This window comes from Scardinius erythrophthalmus (assembly GCF_964197995.2).
Source record: "Scardinius erythrophthalmus genome assembly, chromosome: 12".
NCBI classification, from domain to species: domain Eukaryota; kingdom Metazoa; phylum Chordata; class Actinopteri; order Cypriniformes; family Leuciscidae; genus Scardinius; species Scardinius erythrophthalmus.
In genome coordinates this window covers 37,319,830-37,334,669 of record NC_138232.1, presented here as the reverse complement: position 1 = coordinate 37,334,669, position 14,840 = coordinate 37,319,830, and the positions used below count along the sequence as shown (strand labels likewise).

Here is a 14,840-nt window from a genome sequence, read left to right as displayed (position 1 = left end):
TTGTGTATTTCCAAGTACTACACTAAATGATTTCCACGTGAACTTCAACATGCAAACGTTATGGTTGTGTGCCACTCTTTAAAAACTTAAATAAATGAACACTGATACATTTTATTATGGCATCCAGAATTTTTTTTTTTAAATAAATTTGTTCTTTTATTTAAGCAAGGTTGCATTAAATTGATCAATTTGATTTTACTTTGATGCATTTTTTTCAGGATTATTTGATGAATACTGTTTCCACAAATATTATTTATATCACGTATTATCACATTAAGCAGTACATCTGTTTTCGAGATTGCTAAAAATAAGAAATGTTTCCTGAGCATCAAAACAAAATATTTGAATGATTTATGAAGGATCATGTGACACCGAAGACTGAAGTAATGATAAATATTTAAAATCTTTGAATGGTAAATGCCCCAAATCAAACATGGTGTTGCTGTAGTGCCACATCAAAACCCCATGGTAATAACATAGTACTTTTTTTTTTGGATAATGAAATAATTGTGTGCTGTTTTGTTTACGTCTGTATTCCCAGGTGACTATTTTTCTGCACTTCCTGTGGGTAGGGCCTCTTCAAGCCGCAGCTGTGACTGGTTTGCTTTGGCAAGAGATCGGACCATCATGCCTTGCAGGCATGGCAGTTTTGGTCTTTCTTATGCCACTTCAGACCATGTTTGGGAAACTATTTTCCAAGTACAGGTACAATCTCAGGATTACTCCTGACAGGGATTTTTTTTTTTTTTTTTTTTTTTTGGATCAGAAAAAAGGAATCGTGAGAAATTGAAAGGTTTAATCTCAGTCACAAGATACTCCTCATGTAGTGTCATGTAGACTTCAGAATCATATGTAAAACACATTTATTATCTCTTAAAAACCTCTGCAAAAAAAATGAATGATTGATTGTGTAAAGATGGTGTATTTTTCTGTTACATTCTATCCATACTGAGATGTTAATCATCTCCAAGCAAGTCATTTATAAGAATTTACTGTGGTCAGTCTTAAGTTACCACAGTGCTCAAACACAATGAGACAGAGTCACACATTCAACCACACGCTCTTTCCTTCTGGGGTTATGCACTCTTTCTGTGTGAGGTCTGAGTTCAGGTTTCTACTCCATATGATTCTTGAGTTAGAGGAACTTTTGTGTCACGTAATATGATTTTAAAGAAAACATTCCTTTAAAAAAATCATGTTACTTTAAAGGAAAAATAATACATAGATAATATTATGATAAATACTTGAGAGATAAAAGGTTAAATATTTCAGAGTTTCTTCATTTTTGACTTGGATGTTATAGTAAATTCACTTTTATAGTAAATGAAAGTGTTAAATCAGGAAAATGTATTTTTCTTTTCAATTTAGTTCAATGCCCCCAATTCTCCTGTCATTACAACCACTTCAAACATTTATACAACTTTAATTTTTCATAAAAATATAATTTAAGAAAGGCCAGAACAGGTGACTGACAGTATGAAAATTGAAAAATGTAATCTTTAGATTTTCACATCATAATCTGAGACCTTAGTGACCTTAATCATTATTATTTGAACATTTTAGAAGTTAATTAGCAAGTCCAAAGCTTTTTAATTTTCTTGTAAAAATCTTAGTACCAGCACACATCGCACACAATATCAAAAATCCATTCCAATGTTGATCAAGGCCATGGTCAGATCCAATTCTAGGTTGTGTAATGTGTTTTAACAAAGATTAAACCTAATAAGATGCTCCTAATTGCAGGATCACCCTTTATGTTTTAGAATTTAGCCCAAAAATATTCTCTTTCTCTCTGTCTCACTCTCTGTCTGTTTCTCTCTCTCTCACAGGAGTAAGACCGCAGCCTTTACTGACAATAGGATACGCACTATGAATGAGGTGGTATCTGGTATACGTATAATTAAGATGTACGCCTGGGAGAAGCCATTTGCAGCGCTGGTTACTGATGTACGAAGGTAAATTATATACTGTGGGTTTATTTAGTGTTATTACACTGCTATGGCTCTGACATAGGTCAGCAGAATTCTTCACTGAAGCCAGCACATTGCCAAAGGATTTATGGGCTTTGATTATCTCTTTTGATTTAAAGTCTTAAAATGACTTTATTTTAAAGGTCTATAAAATCTCAGGTCAGTCAAGGGAGTGATAGAACATGCCTGTGCCGTTAAACTGGATTTGCTGTTATTCATATGGCTATATATAAACGGTTTTACAAGTTTATCCAACTTTCTCAGCAAAAGTCTTCTAAGACTGTTGTTCTGCCGTGACAGTAGTTGACATGAAAGTGAAAACTGACTATAGAAGAGAATACACAGCATACACAGTCCAGTGCCAAAACATCACATGGCTAGAACCGATTGTGTTCACATTCTTTCATAGCATGTTTCAGTAAATGCTAGCATGTCAAAAACTTAATGGGTCTCATTCATGAAACGTTCGTAAATATACGAGTAAATATGTGAGTGATTTGCGCGTAAAGAGACCTTCCCGAAAACTCTTCTCCTGATTCACAAATACTTCGTAAACGTCAGATGTGATAGTGAAATGTGTGTGTGCGTTAATGAATTCCAATCAGTCGTAAATGGGACGCACGTGCACGCTCATTCTCAATTATCATAAATCCCGCCCATTAAATCCGACTGACAACTATATATGGGTATCATATTATGACACCAAACAAAGGATTTCAACATGTCTTCTCGAAAGCGAATGAAAAAGAGAAATTTCTCAGATGCAGAAATTGAAGTTTTATTATCAGAAGTTCATTCAAAACGCCACATTTTATTTTCAAGCGTACATAGTGGCGTACCAGGTCCTAAAAAAAGGAAGCTTGGCAGCATATTACAGATGCAGTTAATGGAGTTTCATCTGTTAATCGAACAGTCCCAGAAGTGAAGAGTCCCAGCCCTATTGAAAGCAATTAATTATTTGATTAAAGTGTTCCGTTTGCAGATGCTATTACTGGCTCTCATAATAAAAGTAAAAAGAAAAACCGTATGTAATTACTATATATAATATTTTTTCAAAATGCTGTGTAAATATGTACCCAATTAAGGTGAATTAAAATGCAGCAAAACATTCGGATGTTAAACGCACTATTTACACGTGGCTGGGAGCAGGTGTAGATTTCTTTCGTACCAACTAACATTTGGAAAATACGAACATTTGAATGAATCCGAAAATTTACGCCAGAACCACTTTACACACGATTTACACAAAAATTCGTTCTGCTTGTGTTTCATGAATGAGCCCCAATGTGTTTAGTAATGTGTATTAAATTTAGAAGCCATGATATCTCAGATAAGCTTTAACCTTTCAGTGCCACAAACAATGCTTATTTTAATGTTATCTGTGGTTCTACATTTGATCTGTCTTTTTAACTTTCTTTTTAAAGACAGAATGCATTTTTATTGTGCAAACCATCCTTATGAAGTACTATGCAGGGCCGCCCAGCTCTAGGATGTAATATATTAGTGATTCTTGGGCATGCTCTTACATAAAGCTCTTATTTTTTGTTTCTTGTAGGAAGGAGATCTCAAAAATCATGAATAGCTCTTACCTCCGTGGCCTGAACATGGCCTCGTTCTTCACGGCGAATAAAATCATCCTGTTTGTGACCTTCACCGTGTATGTGCTAGTGGGCAACACCATCTCTGCCAGTCGTGTGTTTGTGGCCGTGTCGCTGTACAGTGCCGTCCGCCTCACCGTTACTCTGTTCTTCCCCTCTGCTATCGAGAAAGTGTCTGAGACTGCCATCAGCATCCGGAGGATCAAGGTACAACCTCTATCATTAGGAAAACTGTCTCAATGAAGTTACATGGTCATGGAAAACCTAAAGTTATTTCTGGGAAAGTCATGGAAATTATTACAATCTCAAAGAAAAACTAGAGCATACTACACATTATTGTATCCCACAATGCAGTGTGTTTATCATCTCTTTTATGACTATTATTTTATCCCTGCCAAAATATGAGATTTTGACAATATTTTTTTATCCAAAATGTAAATTTCCAAGTTGGCAACAGGACGCCACCAACATGCAACATGGTGTCCAAGAAGTCTCTACGTGTTTTCTTTTCTTGATGTATTGATTTGCCATGACAATTTTTTTAATTAAAAAATGTATTAATGTGCAAAAAATTAGGGAAAACCAGATCTTGTTGGGCCAAAACTTGTAGGGCCTGGGCATTGACACAATCCATGTCAACATCCCGACGCGAAGCAGAGGGGTCTTGAATCCGCCTGAAGGGGTTGTATTCGCTATAACAACCGCCTCGCTCTACATTATCCCGCTTATTACATGGCTACCCACCAAATAAATCAATAATTTGACACAAAATATTGATTTAAAAAGGATTTTATTGATTTAAAAACGATTGTATTGCTTCCGCTAAAGAAAATAGTCCGTTCCGTCTCTACGGTTAGAATCCTGTGTCCATAGCAACGCTCTGTTTTTCATGGCAACGGTGTGTTATACTTATCAATAAATAACAGACCGCATTCTACATTAGAATTCAACCAAGCCATGTAATAATTAATTATATTTCAGCATAAACATACATGGCCAGACAGGTACTTAACATAATCTAGCTAACATTTATAATGAATCTATAGCTGAAATGTTACAGGTATATGTATCGATCAAAATATTTAACATAATGTATTTTAAATAACATTAAAAACATAAATGCTAGAAAAATATCAGTTCTGCTGTTGTTCAGAAATTCAAGTAGTGACGTCATGTCACCATCAGGGTCCAAATGTGTAGTGATCAAGTGTCCTTAATGTCCTTACCGGTGCCCCAGTTTGTGTACACGATAAACTGATACACCCATAGTTTAGTGAAGTTTTGTACACATGAACTGAAAACAGCATAGACTGAAATATAGATTCTTGGGATTTAAGAATTGATTCCGGTTCATCAAAATGAGAATCAGTTAAAATCGAGAAGTCTATATTTCCAACCCAATCTTGCACATTAGAAATGAGCAGAACTTATATAAAACATGAATATACAACTTTCAATACAAATAACAAATAAATGAAATGTTAAGACAATTTGCCACAAGTAATAGCATACAAATCTCTGTCGTCTCTGGTTGTGCTGTAGGTATCATTTTCAGAGTTAATTTTAGATCTATTCTAAAGTTTCCACTGACGCAGCAACTGTTGCATAAGTCCAACATGAACGTGCAGATTTTGTAATCATGGAGTGTCTGTTTAGAAAAAGCTGATTATATTTATTTTGTTATGTGAACACACTGAACTCATTTCTTCTGCTTGCTGGACAATCCTAGTTTGGGTTAACCACAGAAACTCAATTACAGCAACTGCACTGTCAGTGAGTGTGAGTGTTAGTACAGCAGTTTTTTTTGTGTGATGACCTTGTGTTCATACATCATAAGCGCCTGTGGTTTTTCTTTCTCGTGCAGAAGTTCCTCTTGCTCGATGAGCTTGTGAGAACCAACGTCCCCCTTTCTCAGGAGGAGAAGAAAGAGGCATCTGTGGAGATTCAGGATCTCATATGCTACTGGGACAAGGTGAGTTCAGTGTATATAAATGTATAAAGTACACACACACCTTCCCCGGAGTTATACTTTTGGAAATGCAGAACTACAAGCCAATATAGTGCCCATCAAGCAGTGCAAGTTTTATCTTGATCCCAATAGCAAAGTTTGTGTAAGCAATGTTTTTGTAATAGATATTAGATCTCGATATATTAATTAGTAGATAGATAGATATATTAATTAGTGTAGATGTTGTTTGTTTTAAATTTTGTTGATATTTGCAATATCATGATCAAATGCACAGCAATATTGTTTAATCGACTAGTCGAATAGTCTCACACATCCCTAAATATTACGTTTATAGATATTAACACATTTATAGTCATATATTTATGTATTTATTAAATACTCAATGAAATGGCTCAAGAAGTGCCGTTTTCTTCCCATTCTGTATGTTTTCAGCTGGTTAAAAAACGCTTTGCTGGACACGCGGCCTAATGGGATATCAGTGTTTTGGTCCATTTTCTTTCCTAATTCCTAAATTTCTTGTTTGCTAATTTTGGCAACTTTTAAGAGGTCAACAAGCAGATGATCTCAAAATTACCTTTTATAGATGTTATAGAAATAGGCCTAACATTTTATTTTTATAATGAAATAAGTTCAGTATAAGTTGTATATAAAGTGTATATACGCAATCGTTCAAAAGTTTGGAGAGTACGATTTTTCTAATGTTTTTGAAAGAAGTCTCTTCGGCTCACCAAAGTTGCATTTATTTGATTAAAAAAAAACAGTACAGCAGTAATATTGTGAAATATTATTACAATATAAAATGACTTCTGTTTTCTGTTTAATATATTTAAAATGTATTTTATTCCTGTGATGCAAAGCTGCATTTTCAGTATCATTACTCCAGTCTTCAGTGTCACATGATCCTTCAGAATTCATTCTAATATACTGATTTGTTGCATTTTTGTTTAGAATACTTTGTTGAATAATAATTTCAAAAGAATAAAATGTATTTGAAATAGATATTTGTTGTAACAAAGCGTTTCACTTTTCCCCCTTTTTGCATGTTAAGACTAATATGTTTTCTCCTTTCTACTTGACAGACTCTGGATGCTCCAACATTACAAAATCTGTCTTTTACTGTGAAGCCTGGTCAACTTCTGGCTGTTATTGGTCCTGTGGGGGCTGGAAAGGTCAGTCACAATAGTTTCATTTTTCCCAAGCTTGCCAATTAAAATAGTGATCATGTCAACCACAAGTGTTATTAGTTACTAATCATGACCTGTATCCTACAGTCCTCTCTCCTCAGCTCTGTTCTGGGGGAGCTTCCAGCAGAAAAGGGTGTTATAAAGGTCAAAGGTGAGCTGACGTATGCCTCACAGCAGCCTTGGGTTTTTCCAGGGACCATTCGGAGCAACATACTGTTTGGAAAGGAGCTGCAGCCCCAGCGATATGAGAGGGTCCTCAAAGCCTGTGCGCTCAAAAGGGTGAGACGCTTATTAGTTATTCATCCATCACACTCTTGCCTTTCTGATCTTATCTATCTACTTCCAGATTACATTCTCAGTAAGGTTCTTTAGTGTTTACTTTGTTTTAAACAGGATCGTCAAATGAATTAAGTACACATGCTGATTATTTAATTTAAACAATTAAGTACATACTTTTTACATTACCTTTAAAATTTTGGGCCCTGTAAGACATTTTAATGGTTTTTTTTAAGTCTCTTATGCCACTAAGGCTACATTTTATTTAATGAAAAATAGAAAGTTCATAATTTATTTGAAACTGAAATATTTTGTAACATCATCAATGTATTTACACTTACTTTCGATCGATTTAATGCATCTTTACTGAATAAAGGTATTCATTTCTTTCAGAAAAAGCTTACTGACTGCAAACTTTTGAAAAGTAGTGTATTTGCTGAGAGCCTCCAAAGATGATCATTCAAATACTTTACATTTTTGTGTTAGAAGAAAGCATTTTAATAGACACTTTTTTTGTTGTTGGTCTGTGTACATACTGGTGTATTTGGCTGTTGTGTTGAATTTTGCCTTTTTAGTGTAATTTTCTATTTATGAATCGGGGTTATTTGTTAAGTGCATTAAAGCAAACATTCACTAATAACGTCAAATAACACTAAATTGACAGCACTAGTTTCAGTATTTGTAGCTCACTCCAAAGCTTTATACTGTAAACTTTAAATTGACGTCTACACCAGCATAAAGCTAAAGTTATTTTAAGCAAACTGTAGTTCTCTCTGTGTCGTATAGGACATGGAGCTGCTTCCTGATGGGGATTTGACTGTGATCGGAGACCGAGGAGCAACTCTCAGTGGAGGGCAGAAAGCTCGAGTCAACCTGGCTAGGTATCCCAACCTGTTAACTCGGCCATTTTTCCTCTTCATTATTCAGCAATACAATGAAACACAAGCCCTTTCCTAACCTTAACGGATACATTAGTGTGAGCAAAAAAAAAAAAAAAAATAGAAAAGAAAAATATATAATGTATATAATGTGCATTCAGAAGACTGTATCTTGGACATACTGATTAATTAATGTAAACAATGACACTTTGTAAGGTGTATAAATAATATAGTGGGAAAAAAATCTAACCATAAGCCATTTCTATATAAACAAACTGACATATATTTGCTAATTGGAAGTGTATATTTTGGAGCTGTTTTATTAGATTTTTAAGCAGACCTGTTACTGTCTGGGTTTTAGGGCTGTGTATCAGGATGCTGACATTTACCTGTTGGATGATCCATTGAGTGCAGTGGATGCTGAAGTGGGCAGACACCTGTTTGAACAGTAAGTCTTTACTCTTCACGGATCCTGTTGCATTTTTCTGTTGCTCTTCACTCTGTTCCTTTCCATACAATAAGAGCTTTTAGTGTTTAGGGGCAGTCAAACTCAATAAAGGGCCAAATAAACCATAAAAGCTTCATGAAAGTAGTTCATATGACACATCATTTGATTCTTTTCCCTGAACTGGATCTTTTGGACGGTTCGTTTCAATGAATAGGCTCAAAAAAACGATTCACCAGTTCGTCTACGTAATCACGCAATGACTTCACGTATACATAATGATGTGAAACGTGGATGTTTTACATGCCTCAAGCATAAAGTGAATAAATTAGTCTTAATCACTCACCTTTTTACCTAAACCATTAGAAACCATTAAAAAAAATGTTGCCCCGTCTTTCGAGTCAACTGCTCGGTTTACGCATGCTCATATTAGCAGCTCATAGGTTCATCGTAGACGTGTTTCTTTAGTTCAGTGTACAGGTGACTCGAGAGCTGTTGTAACCATTAACCGACTCTTGACTCGAGAGAAATCTGCGATCCGTGTACTTTAATGCCCTGCCATGACACTTTAAGCTTGATGTCAACTAGTCGCTGTTCATGGCCTATAGAGGGCGCAACAGAATAAGAAATCTTTGAAGTCCACTTTTACACTCCGTTTTCAACAGTTAAAATGGCAAATTAATGCATACTCTGAGATTGCCCCACAAGGTATATTTGATTTTACTATCTAGAAGCTCAAAATTGATCGGGTGAACTCACGTTTTAAACCACTTATTGTACACGCAGTTCTAAACTAATGCGCTGCTGCACTGTAAACGCACACACATACAGACAGACAGTAGCACACGCAGATCGCACGCACACAGAAACATTCAGTAGCGCAGATCAGCGCTATTTATCAATAAAATAGTTTAGAAACTGAAAAATTACAGCATATGTTTCTTAGTAAATGAAACCCACAGCTTCACTATTAGTATAGAGACACTGCCAGGTATAACTAATTCACACACAATCACTCTTACTAATGCATTCATATAAATGTTATCTTTACTGTGCTACTTTATCTGTATCTGATTTAGAAAGATCAGAAATCTGTAAGAAATACAACCAAAGAACAAGACAAAAGAACTGATAAAAATAAGCTGTTATGTAGGAGCGCTGTGTCATATGTCATAACTGTGCTCAAGAAAACCCGTGTTCAAGTCTAAGCTCGAGGTTCAGGCTTATTTGTTCATTCATGGCATCATCAGCGACTCTACTTTCACCACATAAACGCTGACTTTGAAATAAGCAGTTGAACAACTTCCCATTTTTCAAAGACAGCTCGATCATGCAGGTTTGCACTGCACAACATCAGGAAGATATCCGGCCTTTCCTAACTGAGCATGCAACACAACTTCTCGTCCAGGCCCTGGTCATCTCTAGACTTGACTACTGCAATGCTCTTCTGGCTGGACTTCCAGCATGTGCAACCAAACCTCTGCAAATGATCCAGAACGCTGCAGCTCGTCTTGTCTTCAACGAGCCCAAGAGGGCCCACGTCACTCCTGTTCATCTCTCTGCACTGGCTACCTCTCGCTGCTCGCATCAATTTCAAGGCATTGACGCTTGCTTGCAGATCTTTATTACAGGCTCAGCTCCCTCCTACTTTCACTCACTCCTACGAGTCTACATCCCTACCAGAAGCCTACGCTCGGTCAACGAGCGACGACTCGTGGTTCCATCACAGAGAGCCACAAAATCACTTTCCAGAACATTCTCATTCACTCCCCACCCTCATCTGGAATGCAGAATCCCTGACAACATTCAAAAAACCTCATAAAAAATTAATTAAAAAAATAATAATTTAAAATATATTTCCTTTAATCCTCCCTTATCAGGCTTATGCGACTCTGCACAATGCCTGAACTTCGTATTTTGAGCACTTCTTGCGTTGTTTTTGCCTCTTCACGATGACTCGCCTAATTTAGTCCTAATTTGTAAGTCGCTTTGGACAAAAGCGTCTGCTAAATGACTAAATGTAACCACTAGTCTACTGCTAATGATGTTCAAATGTTTCTTGAGCATTAAATCAGCATATATTAGAATGATTTCTGAAGGATCATGTGACACTGAAGGCTGGAGTAATGATGCTGAAAATCCAGCTTTGTCATCACAGAATAAATAATATTTAAAAATATATTAATTTCACAGTATTACTATTTTTACCATATTTTAGATCAAATAAATTCAGCCATAAGAGACTTCTTTCAAAAACATTAATAAATCTTACCAACCTCAAACTATTGAACCATGAGTATTGTTGTAGTTTTCACTCTTATGTTAACATTTCTTTGAGGTGATTATTAAGAGCACTGACTGTCCTTGCAGCTGTATTTGTGGTATTCTGAAGGAGAAGCCCAGGATCTTGGTTACTCATCAGCTGCAGTTCCTGAAGGCTGCCGATCAGATCCTGGTTTTGAAGGAGGTGAGCCGTGGCACTGCACACCATTCAATTTGCATTCCATCTGTGAATAAATGAGCCAAGATGTAATCGTTTTGATCTCTCTCAGGGTCACATGGTGGCAAGCGGCACATACTCTGAGCTTCAGCAGTCAGGAGTGGATTTCACCTCTCTGCTGAAGAAGGATGAGGAAGAGGAGGCTGGGAGTGAAAAAGTAGAGGCTCCTCGCTCCCCCCGCATTCGGACCCTCTCCCAGAACTCCAGTCGTTCCCTAACTTCATCTGTTAAAGATGAATCCGATCAGCTGCCGGTAGGTGTGCTATTGACTTCTCCTCCACCGTCCGGTACTATTGTGAGGATTAGTATAAAATTGTCATGATTCACTCACTCTCTTGTTTATTTTTGGGGGACCTTTCCCTGTACATTCACATATATAGATTAGATGGGTGAATAGCTTCATCTAGTGGATTGGTGGGATTTCAATTACTGTCTGATCATGAACATAGACATTTTCAACTAAAGTTGTTCGTAATGTGTAGATGGAGCATGTGCAAACCATGGTCGAGGAGACGCGCTTAGAGGGGACCATTGGTCTTCGCGTATATTGGAAATATTTTCGAGCTGGAGCAAACGTCGTCATGTTGGTTTTTCTTGTGCTCCTCAACCTTCTGGCACAGGTAAAAGGCATAGCAGTGCTACTGCGGTTCAGAGTTATACACTGAAAGACCTCTCGCTCGCACGCTGAGATTCATGCTAATGCTGTTTTCTGCTCCATAGGTTTTTTATGTCCTTCAGGACTGGTGGCTTTCATATTGGTGAGTGCTCTTTGCTGCTAAGCTACCATTTTCAGCGCATTAAAGTACTGTAAAGCATTTTCTCCAAAAAATTATATATATTTATGCACACACACACACACACGCATATATCACACAGAGAGAGAGGATAATAGTAAAATGAATATTGACGGGCTAAGTTTAAATTTTGTTCTTTCCTGTGTTTTTTTCTGTCAAAATGTCAGAAAGCATTTTGTATTATACAATGGTTGTATTTTATATTTTACTCTTAACACAGCCCTCATTAAATGTCGGATTCGTCTAACTTATTATATACTTTATATTCTTTTTAGAATAAGTGATTTGTTTTGCTATAATTGGACTCCTGTCTATACATTGTCATCTGTTTTCTATAAATATGTTTGTATTGGCTAACATTTATTCAGCTAATGCGTGTCCTGTTTAAAATGTGCAATGTTCAAATGCAAAGACAGCACGTCACAAATAGAAGCCCTTTTTTCTGTGGGATTTAGTATCATATTTGGGTATTGGAATAATAAATTAAGTAGCCTATCTTAAATGTACACACAATGTTCCTATGTTTTTTTTTGTTTTTTTTTTACTGTTTTCTAGGGGTTTCTTAATTTTAGACTAATTGACCAGCACACATTATATGCAATATAATGCATGTACCCACCAAATATTATTATATTATATTATATTATATTATATTATATTATATTATATTATATTATATTATATTATATTATATTATATTATATTATATTATATTATATTATATTATATTATATTTTATAAACAATACATTATATTCATTCAAGTACATATCTTTTTCTTTGCACACTTTCAATTTAAAGTCTTGTTTGTGGCAAAGTTAGGGATGTCCCGATCCGATCCACGGCATCGGTATCGTGCCGATACTGGCCCAAAATGCTAGATCGGATATCGGAGGGGAGAAAAAAAATGTATCCGATACCTATGATCCGATACCCATTAGGGGTGGAACGGTAGGTATTCGCACTGAACGTTCGTTCGGTGCATGGATTTACACAGAGAATTCACGGTATAAAAATAAATAAATCTCGCGTGCACATTAATTAATGTAATACGGAACTAACGTTACTGTTAGATACGCGCATATGCGGGTTCTTTAGGGACACCTAATCTGTAGCCCGCCTTAGCTCTGAACGCGCGTCTACATCGCTTCAAACGCTCACTTTATCATTATACGCGCGCGCGCGTCCTATTCGCTTTGGACGCGCGAATGGATTCAAACTGTTCAAGCATCGAACTAGACGCGATAGACGCAAATTTGACGCTCTATTTGCATTTGGTTTGAACCATAGGGTTTGAACGCAGCAAAATGAACAGGCTGCGATGCCAAGATTGCAATGCTGGAGTGTGTGTGTGTCAGAGAGAGAGGCACGGGCGCGATCGAACAGTAGAAACACAAAAACATACTCCGTCATTTTCATACAGGACATCATTAAAACTGCAAAAAGTGTTTAGCCTACTTATATTTGTATATAAACTCTTGTCAAACTGTAACTGTCACCCAACCAAAATCTCTCTCTCTCACACACACATACACACACACACACACACACACACACACACACACACTCGCTGTTTAAAAGCAAAAATGATCTCATCTTTTGGACATTCATCATTGCATTGGTTTTCATTTCTTGTCCTAAAACAGAGCACTCATCTGTTTATTTTTAAGTTACACATTCTACATTGAATAAAAAAGAAAATCAAATGTGTTTTTAAAAGTAGTATTATTTTAAACAGAAATAAATTATTTATAATTCAGATGAGAATGAAGTTAAAGTTAATTAAAATTTTAAGGAAACAAATATATTGATCTGAAATATAGCAAATTAATTTTAAATTCATTCAGGTTACCAAACATATCTCAAGGTCTTTTGAATAAAGGCTGGCAGTCTTTCATTATCAGCTGTTGTTGTGGACTATATACTGGAGAAGTATTTGTTCTCCATTTGAGTGAGATGTTTTTAAGTGGCTAATTGAGCAAAGTGCTTCCATTATATTTTATTATTATTAGTATTAGTTCAAGCATAAAATAAAAATATCGGATTGGTATCGGTATCGGCAAATAGCCAAAGCTGCGGCATCGGTATCGGTATCGGAAGTGAAAAAGTGGTATCGGGACATCCCTAGGCAAAGTCACTCTAAAAATTGTTTGAAAAAGTATCTTCATAAATTTATATAGAACAATTGAATCAAAGTAGGCAAAAATGCAAAACTCAATGGTATAACACCTAAAATTACCTTTCAATTCATTTTACTTGACCCTCCTGTTATGTGTAGATTTAAGTGATGATCAAAATGCCCCCAGACATGAATCACAGATTATTTGTGAAACAACGGATGTGGTGATGTTCTGGTTATTACTAGCTTCTGTAATGTCAATATTTTGTGATTGACAGGGCCACAGAGCAGGCAAAGCTGGACTCCGCAAACATCACTTTAACCAACGGCACTAACACGACTCAACCCCTCAATTTGGATTTCTATCTGGGCATCTATGCAGGTATGCTCATGATCGAAGTCAGCCAAAGTACAAATGTATACATGTTTCATATGTCTCCAAATTGTGTATCTTTGCTTCTCTTCATCATCAGGCTTAACAGGAGCCACCATCATCTTCGGCTTCACGCGTGCTCTGATCACGTTTAACTGTCTGGTGAGATCAGCGGAGACATTACACAGCCGTATGTTCAACAGCATCCTGAGAACCCCGGTCCGTTTCTTTGACATCAACCCCATTGGTGAGTTCAAACATAAGAATGACTTCCTGTGTCTGTTTATCAAGGTAGTTTGAAAGGCAGTGTTGAAAGTGACCAACAGAGGGCAGCACATCCTGTGAAATGTCCTCCTTTCCTCTTTCTTAGTCTTACGAGCAATTTATCTGTTCTTGGAAAACCTCTGCTGATGTGCAGTTACACAAACGAAATCCCTCATACACAGACTCCATATATTATCCGTCAATAATATAGGTATCAGAAGAAATACTGTGGTAGAGTGGTACCCTGGTAATTTGATACTAAATGAGGATGTTCATTATTAATGGATGATTGATTAATTTGTATAAAGTAATTTGATTAAGATTATCAATTGTTATTTAATACTCAGCTTGTAATAGTAAAGTGGACTCAACTTAACAGTGTTGGAATATATTTTTATAAAAATAAAGTGTTTCCGTTCACTGCGTGTGATAGTGAGTTAATATAAACATGTCAAAAGCACAGTTCACCTG

The 14,840-nt window shown here is 36.3% G+C and overlaps 1 protein-coding gene across 1 annotated transcript in view; it reads left to right on the top strand.

Annotated features, from left to right (window-relative positions):
- abcc4 (ATP binding cassette subfamily C member 4 (PEL blood group)) overlaps window positions 1–14,840 on the top strand; it is a 41,834-nt gene that overhangs the window by 10,831 nt on the left and 16,163 nt on the right. The window contains exons 6-19 of the mRNA XM_081380107.1: window positions 542–705; window positions 1,830–1,955; window positions 3,526–3,775; window positions 5,433–5,540; window positions 6,617–6,706; window positions 6,809–7,000; window positions 7,784–7,878; window positions 8,237–8,323; window positions 10,691–10,787; window positions 10,873–11,073; window positions 11,303–11,440; window positions 11,541–11,578; window positions 14,011–14,114; window positions 14,206–14,352. Coding sequence (XP_081236233.1) covers window positions 542–705; window positions 1,830–1,955; window positions 3,526–3,775; window positions 5,433–5,540; window positions 6,617–6,706; window positions 6,809–7,000; window positions 7,784–7,878; window positions 8,237–8,323; window positions 10,691–10,787; window positions 10,873–11,073; window positions 11,303–11,440; window positions 11,541–11,578; window positions 14,011–14,114; window positions 14,206–14,352 — 1,837 coding nt within the window. The remainder of the gene's footprint in view (window positions 1–541; window positions 706–1,829; window positions 1,956–3,525; window positions 3,776–5,432; window positions 5,541–6,616; window positions 6,707–6,808; window positions 7,001–7,783; window positions 7,879–8,236; window positions 8,324–10,690; window positions 10,788–10,872; window positions 11,074–11,302; window positions 11,441–11,540; window positions 11,579–14,010; window positions 14,115–14,205; window positions 14,353–14,840) is intronic.